Raw genomic sequence first — 9,973 nt, 5'->3', positions numbered from 1 at the left:
CAAGTCAGGACTCAGAATTGATTCTGAGATCACTGGGAAGCCCATGAAGGGTTTCAAGCAGGGGAGTGCCTTGGCCAGGATTCTGAAGGACAGTCTCTCTGGAAGTGGTGTCCAAAGACCTGAAGTCCTTTTAAGAATCCAGTGCAAGAGCTGGCGAGGAAAATTGATTGCCCCTCCCACCCTCAATCTTTGTTATGGCTTTTGGTCCACTCAGACCCTTGGAACTTTTTTTTTTAACCACCTCTGTCAAAGCCTTCATCTCACTTGCTAGAGAGACCAACCCACTTCCTTCCTCTCTGCTTACACCCTACCTCCCACCAGGGTGATGGGGTTACAATGGGGCTTGGAATAAAGGTGTACAGAGAACAGAGGGGTTGAAGCTTCCTATTGGGGTTATGGGCAAAGGTATCCAGGAATTGAGGACCACAGCTGTTCTTGGTCTCGGCTTTTCCCACCTCTCTGGGCCAGTTTGAGCATCTCAGCTTCCTACATTGCCCGCCCCCTTGTTTGCCGCCCTCAACTTCCTGCCCCACCAGAGGAAGTGGGGAGAGACAGCAGGTGCAGCGACAGCTATCGGGGCCATGGTGAGTCTTTATGCCCCGGAATCTAGGCATCTCTGCCCCCAGTCCCCAACCCCCAGGTTAGCCAGGTCAACCCACAATAGGTTGACTTCTCCTAGCCTCTGAGATCAGGTTATCCTGGGGGCCCTGCCTGCTGCCCCCAGCAGCCTCATATTGTCCACCCCCTGCCAACAGGACAAGGAGTATGTGGGTTTCGCCGCCCTCCCCAACCAGCTGCATCGCAAGTCTGTCAAGAAGGGGTTTGACTTCACACTCATGGTGGCAGGTCTGGGGGTTTTGGAGAGGGGCGTGGCAAGGGGTCCTCAAGAGACCTTGGCTGTCGCCTCACCTGACCAGTTGGGCCTGTCTTGTCCACAGGGGAGTCAGGCCTGGGAAAATCTACCCTCATCAACAGCCTATTTCTCACCAACCTCTATGAGGATCGGCAAGTCCCAGAGGCCAGGGGTAAGACCCCCTCCCCACCGTGCTCTCCAGGCACTCTGACCCCCTCCTCCCATGTCCCTAGACTGCACTCTCTTCCTTTCCATCTGGGTTTCCCATGACATTCTGGGGGACTCAGGCAGCTCACTGCTTTTCTCCGAGACTCACTCTCCTCCCCTGAAAAATGGGTGGAGGCAACTGTGAGTCTGAGAAAGGAAATTAGTCCTGCCTCAGGCCCCTACCCAGCTCCCTGACCTCTCCCCATCCTCATAGCTCGCTTGACACAAACACTGACCATCGAGCGCCGGGGCGTGGAGATCGAGGAGGGGGGTATTAAGGTGAAGCTGACCCTGGTGGACACACCTGGCTTTGGGGACTCAGTGGACTGTTCAGACTGGTGAGGAATGGGGGAGGACCTGGGGCTCAGCTTCCCAATGTGGCTACTCTGTGGAGACTGAGGGGTCAGATTCTGGGCTGGTCTGCCCTGCCCTACCCCCCCGCCCCCGCCAAAGGTGGGGCCTGTTTCTGGTGGCCTTGTGGCCCAAAGTGCCCTGTGCTTCCCGACATCTCACCTGCCAGTTTCCTCTTATGTCTTTGGTTGGAGCCAAAGAAACTACTTCCCACACCCACAGTCCTGGCTAGCCTTGTCCCCTTCCCTTGCTGTGGTCCCTGTTCTCTGACTTTCCGCTCTCTCCCCACACCCCAGCTGGCTGCCCGTGGTGCGCTTCATTGAGGAGCAATTTGACCAGTATCTTCGGGATGAGAGTGGCCTGAACAGGAAGAACATCCAGGATTCCCGTGTCCACTGCTGCCTCTACTTCATCTCACCCTTTGGCCGGGGGTCCGAGGGGCACCCTGGGGAGTTGGGACATTTGGGGAGGGCTGGAGGGGGAGTGTCTCTGTGCCCTGAAACTGAGCCCTGACCCATCCCTGGGTGCAGGCTCCGGCCCCTAGATGTGGCCTTCCTCCGGGCGGTGCATGAGAAGGTCAACATCATCCCAGTCATTGGCAAAGCAGATGCCCTGATGCCTAAGGAAACACAGGCCCTCAAGCAGAAGGTGTGTGCGGTGGCCTCTGACATTTGGCCTCACATGAAGCCAAAAGTCATGATCAAAATCGAACTCAGCTTTGACTCCTTTGATCTTGGGGTAGCCCTTTTGGAGCATGATGTGTCAGGCTAGACTGGAAGAAAGTTTCTGAGGAAGGTGGGTCATAAGCTGCCTAAGGAAGCCATGTCTCTGGAGGTTCGGAATAGAATCCCTGGGCTGGATGCTTGGCTAAGACCTGTCTGAGGCCAGGGGTGTAGACATAATGACCAATATTATCCTTCTGGCCCCAGGATGCTGACTGCCACCACCCCCACCTTCCCACCTCCCTGTGTCTTCAGAGCCCTTTCCCACTGTTTCCGCTTATGCCTCTCTCTCCTGGTCTTTTGGTGTCTGCTCATATTCAAAACTTCCCAGGCATCAGTCTTCCCATTAGGGTAACTGTCTCAGTTTTTCACCATCTACGTCTCTGTCTCTCGTCTGAGATTTTGTTTTCAATCATCCCGTATGTCCATCTTTCACCATCTCTGTCTTTCACGTCTTCCTCTCTGTCTCTTCCACCCCGTGTCTGCATCTATATCTCACTGTCTCTGGTCATGCAATGTCTGTGGTTCACAGTCTCTGTGTTTCTCACCATCTCTGCATCTGTCTCCTCCAAGATCCGGGAACAGTTGCAGGAGGAGGAGATCAATATCTACCAGTTCCCTGATTGTGACTCTGATGAGGATGAAGACTTCAAGAGGCAGGATGCGGAGATGAAGGTGCAGAGGCAAAGGAGGAAGGGGCAGAGAAGCCAGGGGAGGCGGATGTGGAGGCGGGAGCTGAGAAAGAGGTTTCTGCCCAAAGGGGGCCAACAGTGATCGCTGACTCCTGCCCTCTAGGAAAGCATCCCTTTTGCCGTCGTCGGTTCCTGCGAAGTAGTGAGGGACGGCGGGACCCGACCAGTGAGGGGACGCCACTACTCCTGGGGCACCGTGGAGGGTGAGTAAGGCCAGGAACGCATTGTGAGGCCAGCAGGGAGCCCAGGACGTCTCCGAGTCAACCGCACCCAACAGGTGAAGTTGGGGAGAGTTATGGTCCCGGGGGTCCTAAAAGTCAAAAGAGGGGTCCTTGGGCAGCAGACCCGACCCAAGCTCCCCGACTCTTGCCGGTCCGCCCCCCAGTGGAGAACCCACATCACTGCGATTTCCTGAACCTGCGACGGATGCTAGTGCAGACACACCTGCAGGACCTGAAGGAGGTGACGCATGATCTGCTCTACGAGGGCTACCGGGCGCGCTGCCTACAGAGCCTGGCCCGGCCTGGGGCGCGTGATCGAGCCAGCCGTAGGTGAGAGCCAGAGCTGACTCCTAGGTGCTTCCAAGGTTCCGCGCTTACCATCCATGACCCCAGCCTTCACCTTCTAGACCTCTCTCCCGGAGCCTTTCTTTCCCCACCCACTTTGCTTATGGCCCTAACCTGAAGGACATGGTCCCGCCAAACCCCAGGTCCTGCCTCGCGGCAGTGACTCATAACCACGGTTCTCGACTTTGATTCCTGTCCCTTTCCCCCACCCCCTAGCAAGCTCTCCCGCCAGAGCGCCACAGAGATCCCGCTGCCCATGCTGCCTCTGGCCGACACGGAGAAGTTGATCCGCGAGAAAGACGAAGAGGTGAGCAAGCACCTCTCTTTCTCCCAGATCAAGGCCCCAAATCCTCTTCGAAGTCCCTTTCTGGCCTTGCCCAGTCCCACCGCCTGCAATCTTGCCCCGCACAGCTGCGCCGCATGCAAGAGATGCTGGAGAAGATGCAGGCCCAGATGCAGCAGAGCCAGGCTCAGGGCGAGCAGTCGGACGCTCTCTGAGACCCCCGCCCGGACCCTACTTTACCTCGCCTCCGCCTTCAGTTGGTCTCTTGTCCTATCCTCGAGCCCCAGGCTGCCCGGCGCTTAATCCCGGAGCCCCAGCCTGTAAGGCCCGCCCTTGCAAGGGGTAGCGGGCTAGCAGGCTCTCCCAATCCTGGAGTGTGTAGCCCCGCCTTTGGCTCCGCCCCGACCCCGCCTTGGCTCCGCCCCAATCCGCCTCGGCCCACCTAGAGAGCCAGAGCTTCCCTCCCATCCCCTAACTCTCCCAGCCCCTAACTCTCCTACCCGCGCCCCACTTCACCCAAACTGCGACTTCAATAAAAACTGAGTTTCCCTGAGGCCACGCAAGTCTTCTCTTTCCCAGCGGGAATAAGCGGCGGGCGTAGCGGGTGGAACCGTTCCACCCAGGCCTCTGGGCCACTATTTATTCATTCATTTGCTGGGCACTCGTTTCGTGCCAGCTGGTGTTTCAGCGCAGCCTCCCACCTGAGCCCTGCTCACACAAACGCACTGAAGCCGTCGCGGATAAGAAACGAGACCAGTTCAATTTATTAGGAGTCGAGGTGGGGTGGTCGCACTGGCAGGAAGGCGTTGCCCAGCAGAGGCCTTAGAGGGTCCGCTACTCCTGGTCCTTGGCGTCGCCATGCGTGATGACGTAGCATATGTTCTTGTAGTCTACGTTGCCGCCCACGTCGGGGGGGAAGGCCGCCCACATATTCGTGATCTGGGGAAAAAACGCAGGGGTATCTCCAACCGGTTCCTTACGTTCCCCTTCCCCCATCCCTCCACTTCTAGGCCCTTTCCCCACTCACCTCTGCCGGGGAGAAGCGGTCACACTGCGTGGTAAGCAGCTCCTCCAGGCTGGAGAGAGGTGACAGAGATTGGGCTTCGTGATTCCTTTCCACTCCCTCCCACCTCATCCCCGTTGCCATTCCCAGTCTTGCCTTGAAAACCAGGGCTACTCTGGATTCCTCTTTGGTCTCCCAAACACTCTGGCTTCCCCCCTTTTGCCCTTCCCCCTATGTGCTGTGAAAATTTAATCCCATCGCCACGGTCCTAATTTTTCCCTTATCTCTGGCAGTGCCTAACTCTTGGTAGGAATTTAAGGAGGCTTTCTGTGTGGGAGCAGCTGGAGGGTGTCACTTACAACTCCTTCTTGATGGTGCCCTTCCCCTCAGGGTCCAGGACCTTGAAGGCTCCAGTGATCACATCCTCAGGGTCGGCACCTGGGGGGGGTCAGAGGGCACATGAAGCTGAAGGGTTGCTAAAGGGTCAGTCCCTGAAAGGTCTGGGGAGAGGCATCTGGGGGTTTGGATCCAGGACACTTCATTCACCTTTGAGCTTCTCCCCAAACATGGTCAGGAAGACAGTGAAGTTGATGGGCCCGCTGGCTTCCTTCATCATGTCATCTAGCTCCTCATTCTTCACATTGAGACGCCCTGGAACAGGGTGGGGGAAGCATGGAGTGGAGGGGGTCTAGGGGCCAGGGAATAATGCTTCCCATAAATTCACATCGTCCCATCCTTTTTTTTTTTTTTTGTGGTACGCGGGCCTCTCACTGTTGTGGCCTCTCCCGCTGCGGAGCACAGGCTCTGGACGCGCAGGCTCAGCAGCCATGGCTTACGGGCGCAGCCGTTCCACAGCATGTGGGATCTTCCCGGACCGTGGCACGAACCCGTGTCCCCTGCACCGGCAGGCGGACTCCCAACCACTGCGCCACCAGGGAAGCCCCCCATCCATTTTTTATCTGGGTAGACTGAGGCCCAGGGTGGACCTGGCAGGGCTGGAACCTAAGGCTGCTGAATTCCCAGGACTCTGCAGCCTTGAATCTTTACAGGTGGAGTAGGCTCACCCATGGCTGCGAAGGTGTCCCGCAGGTCTTCCTTGTCGATAATGCCATCACGATTCTGGTCAATTACTGTGAAGGCCTGTGGAGGGCCAGGGTAGGGAGAGGTTAGGTCCCCCATGGCCAGGCTTCAGCATCCTTACTCTAGGCAGATCAGATTCTGAGATTCTGGCCCCCAGCCAGCCATCCACTTACACTCCAAGCAGGGAGGAGAACAAGGAATTCTAAACCCTTCCCCTCCCCCCAACAGGTGCACATTCCAGGGAGGGGTGGGGGAGGGGCAGCAAGGGGAGCCTTTGGTCAGCCTTCAGTCTCCCTTCTCCCCGCACTTACCTCCTTGAACTCCTGGATCTGGGTCTGATCGAACATGGAGAAGACATTGGAGCTTCCGCCCTCTGCCACTGCCTTTCTCCTGGCCTTCTTGGGTGCCTGAGGGATGAGGGTTGGGCAGAGGGGTTCATGGACCAATCCCTACTCCTCTCTAGAGGCGTTGGATTAGATTCAGGCTTCTTTGAGTCCATTCTTCTAAAGCAACTCTTCTGGCTCTAGGCTTCCCCTTCCTTATGACCTCTTTGCTGAGGAGACCTGCTGCGGTTGTACCCCCGAATTCCTCTGTGTAGCCCTCAAGTCCCCATCCTTCCATCCTACCCAACAAGTGGAGTGTACCTCCCCTTCTCAGTGCCCTGAGCCTGCCTCCTCTGAGTCCCAGACTTGCTGTGTGACCCTGATCACTCACTCACCTGAACCTCTACTTTCTCATTTATAAAATGGGAGTGGGAACACTTGTCTGGCTGGTCCCGGGGGTTTTAGGAAGATGGAGTGCAGGACGGCATGGAGCATGCTTTGAGAGGGACTGGGCTCCTGCGAGTGGAGTGTCTAGGCAGATTATCCTTGGTTGGATCCTTTAGGGCATCATTCTGTACATTCCCCATTAGTGATATCAAGAAAGGGAAGATTCATCTTTTTTCCTCTTGCCAGACTGGGAACCAGCTACTTTCTTTCAAAGGATGAGGCTGCCCTGAGGTCTGAGGGATCTGGGCAGGGGCTGGGGGATTCTCACTCACCATGTCTTAGGTCTCCTGGGGGCCAGGCAGTGGCTCTGGCTGGAAAGGAGCAGAGAGTCAGCCTGGGGCGGTCCCTCTGGAGTTATATAGTCCTGCCCCAGGGAGCCGTTAACATACCAGGGTAACCTTAGCCCTGTGGGTGCCCACCCCAGATACCAAAATAGCCCAGCTCAGGGCCTCTCCTTTCTTGGGCTGGCAACAGCTGGAGCCCAGGGAGGGAGGGAGGAGGGAGGGAGTCTTGGAATGCAGGTATCACTAGGACCTGGGCAGGAAGGGATGTTCTTTTTTCCCAAAGGAGGCCGGAATGTGCCAGAGTTCAGAGAGGGCCCAGGCTGAGACACAGGACTAGGAAAGAGATGCACCAGGCTCCTGTACGCCTGTGTGGGGTGGGCCCAGATTTAAACCCAGTAAATTTATTGAGTACCTACAGTGTGCCAGGCACTGGTCCATGCTTTGCAGGTGCACTTTGACAAACACAGTCCCCCCCTGTGTTTGTCTGTGAACTGTGGAGTTCACAGTCAAGGGTATGTACATGTGGGGGTAGTGACAGAGGTTACAGGTGGGAGAGAGCTGCCTGGGGAAGCTGAAGGATCAGGAAGTCTTCTACATCCCCTTCAAGAAGAGGGGGGATTTTGTGAGGAAAGATGTGGGGCATGGAATCACTAGGTATGAAGAGACTAGACAGCCTGGAGCAGAGAGCCTGCTCTGTGACCTTGGGCTTTGTGCTCCAACTCCCTGGGCCTTGGTTTCCCCCTCTATAACATGGGTACGTAATTTCCATCCCACAGAACTTGTGGAGGTGAACACTATTTGGAAACAGTTAGTGAAGTATAATCATTATTTTTATTTTTATTTTTTGGCTGCGCCACATGGCTTGTGGGATCTTAGTTCCCCGACCAAGGATCGAATCTGGGCCCTTGGCAGTGAAAACCTGGAGTCCTAACCACTGGACTGCCAGGGAATTCCCACAATCATTATAATTAATATTCAGGCCCTGCCTTGTTAGAACTTACAGTCTAGCTGTGGAGACAGGGTAAATGCAGAAAATGACAAACCAGCTGGTCAGGAGTACAGAAGTAGAGGACATAGCAGCCCTATCTAGGAGTATGGGAATGACGTTATGAAGGCTGGTAGAAGTGAGTCAGGTGAAAGTGGAGGAACAGAAATGCTAAGTGGTGGGCACAGATGGGCAAAGGCCTGGAGAAGTGAAAGATCAGAAGTGTTCAGTTCACCAGAATTGGGATGGGGCTTGAGCAGAGGATACAAGGGGCTGGACATCAGATACCGGAGGGTCTTCAAATGCCACGCTGAGGGCTGAGACCTTGGGAGCCGTGGAAAGGTTTGAAACAGGAGAAGGACATGGTCTAGTGTGAGTCTATAATCACTTTTTTGGATACTGGTGTGAAAGTTGGAACTCAGAGGAGGGGAGTCAAAGCCACTCCTCGGTGGCTGGGATGGCCAGTGGCTTCTCTCTCCAATCTGGGCAAGAACCAGCTAGGCTGACTGTGTGACTTTGAGGTATGCTCTCCCACCCCTCTGAGCCTCGGTGCCCCAGTCCATTCTGTACAGTGGAGGTCTGCGGAAATTGTGGGTGAGGAAGCCCCAGGAGGCCCAAGGTTGGCAAGGACACCCGTGTCTCCTCCCCCTCCTGTTCCCTCTAGGACCTGATGTCCTGAGGAAGTCTCCTCCTCCCCTCCCCCTCCTCCAGCCTCATACCAATGCCTCTAAGACATTTGCTTTTCTGGTCACTGGGGTCCAGGCACCTGTTGTCTCTAAGAAGAGAGACAGAGCCACCCTAAACTTAGCAGCTGCCCTTGGCCTCCTGCACTGGCCCCTCCCTGCCTCAGTCGACAGCTGCCTCACCTTATACGGTTACCATGGGGGTCCAGGCCCAGGGAGGAGCCCACTTATTACTGGGTTCTGGGAGGGGAGGAGGACTCCAAAGAGGGCGATGGGGGAAGTGCTTAGGAAGCTTGGGCCAGATGGAAAGTGGAGAAGTTGAGGAGGAGGAGATCGGGAGTGGCATATCTCAGACACTGGAGTTCACAGGATCTGAGTCTGAGCTGGGATTAAGGAGCCTCAGAGAACTCAGCAACCAAGTAACTGGGAAGCTGGGAGCTAGGCCTGACTGAAATTTCAGGATGGTGGACTTTGTATGGAAATTGGAGCCCTCCTGGTGCTGAATCCTGAATCCTGGACCTCAGGGGAATGAGGGCCAGAGAGAGGAGGGGCTGGTAAAGTCAGGGCTTTGTGTTTGTGGTCTAGGGTAGCCTGGAGGGCTCATGAAATTGGGGTCTGATTTCTTAGCAGAGAATGAGGAGCACAGAGGGGTGTATCGATGAGGAGAGAGGAGTTGATGGAATGGGTCCTGGATCCCCAAAAGAATAAGAACACGGATGTGGGAATTCATGGTATTGGGAATTCATGATTTGGGGTCTGGGATCCCCACTAGAATGGAGGGGGCACTCAGAGGATGAGTTCCAAGGAACTGGAGCCCAGATCCTGGGGAAGAGCTCAGATAGAAGGGGCTGAGGAGAGGGACTTGGGGATTGGGATACCCACAGGAAATGGTGGATCCAGAGAGATGAGTCACTTATAGGATTTGGGGGCTCTGGTTATAGTCGCCTGGGATTTGTTGCGGGCTGGGACGAGAATTAGAGGCTGAGTGAAGGGCGAGAGTACCTGATCAGAGCACTGGATCAAGTGCCCTGTGGTGGGCTTGGGAGCTGAATAGAGAATGGGCCCCACGAGAGGGCTCAGGCAGGGCAGCGTGGCGCTCTTATTGGCTAACGGTTGCACCCATGCCCCCGGTCCCCGCCCCCTCTCCGCGCTGTCCCCAACTGTCACCCCCACCTCCCGCGCTTGTCTCCGGTTGTCACCGACATCCCTGGCTTGGCACTGCCTGCTGGCAGCACCCCTTCCCTTTGGATGCTGCATTGGCTGAGACAGCTGTCTATCTTCCTCCTGTTGCTAAATGAGAGAATGCATTCATTGGCTGACAAGGTAAATTAATCGCAAATTTGACCCTCCCTTCCCAGCTGTCATTTCTTCCTGACCTTCTTGGGAGACCCAAAGAATCCCTCAGCTCCTATCGACTGCGGATGCTGTCTTGTCACCGCCCAAATAGACATCACTGTCTGTCAATTTGACCTCCGCCTACTCCCCTTTTCATTG

General features: G+C 55.7%; 2 protein-coding genes across 2 annotated transcripts; one reads left to right on the top strand and one right to left on the bottom strand.

Moving 5' to 3' along the window:
- Window positions 1–581: 581 nt before the first annotated feature.
- Window positions 582–4,050, top strand: SEPTIN1 (septin 1; the record flags this gene model as incomplete). The annotated part of the gene is made up of 11 exons (XM_079719044.1): window positions 582–640; window positions 725–846; window positions 939–1,025; window positions 1,275–1,398; window positions 1,708–1,842; window positions 1,942–2,059; window positions 2,707–2,808; window positions 2,929–3,028; window positions 3,211–3,376; window positions 3,608–3,698; window positions 3,803–4,050. 11 exons carry the CDS (start codon window positions 582–584, stop codon window positions 3,887–3,889), a joined length of 1,191 nt encoding a protein of 396 aa, XP_079575170.1. The 3' UTR covers window positions 3,890–4,050.
- A 458-nt stretch (window positions 4,051–4,508) lies between these two features.
- On the bottom strand, window positions 4,509–6,158 carry MYL11 (myosin light chain 11; the record flags this gene model as incomplete). Its single annotated transcript, XM_079719624.1, has 6 exons — window positions 6,069–6,158; window positions 5,742–5,817; window positions 5,224–5,328; window positions 5,037–5,115; window positions 4,702–4,750; window positions 4,509–4,613 (listed from the first exon to the last, which is right to left on the bottom strand). Exons 1-6 carry the CDS (start codon window positions 6,102–6,104, stop codon window positions 4,509–4,511), a joined length of 450 nt encoding a protein of 149 aa, XP_079575750.1. The 5' UTR covers window positions 6,105–6,158.
- Window positions 6,159–9,973: the final 3,815 nt, after the last annotated feature.

The sequence above is a fragment of the Hyperoodon ampullatus genome (genome assembly GCF_949752795.1).
Source record: "Hyperoodon ampullatus genome assembly, chromosome: 14".
NCBI lineage: Eukaryota > Metazoa > Chordata > Mammalia > Artiodactyla > Ziphiidae > Hyperoodon > Hyperoodon ampullatus.
Note: the sequence above shows the minus strand (reverse complement) of the source record. Positions and strands in the feature narration are given on the sequence as shown.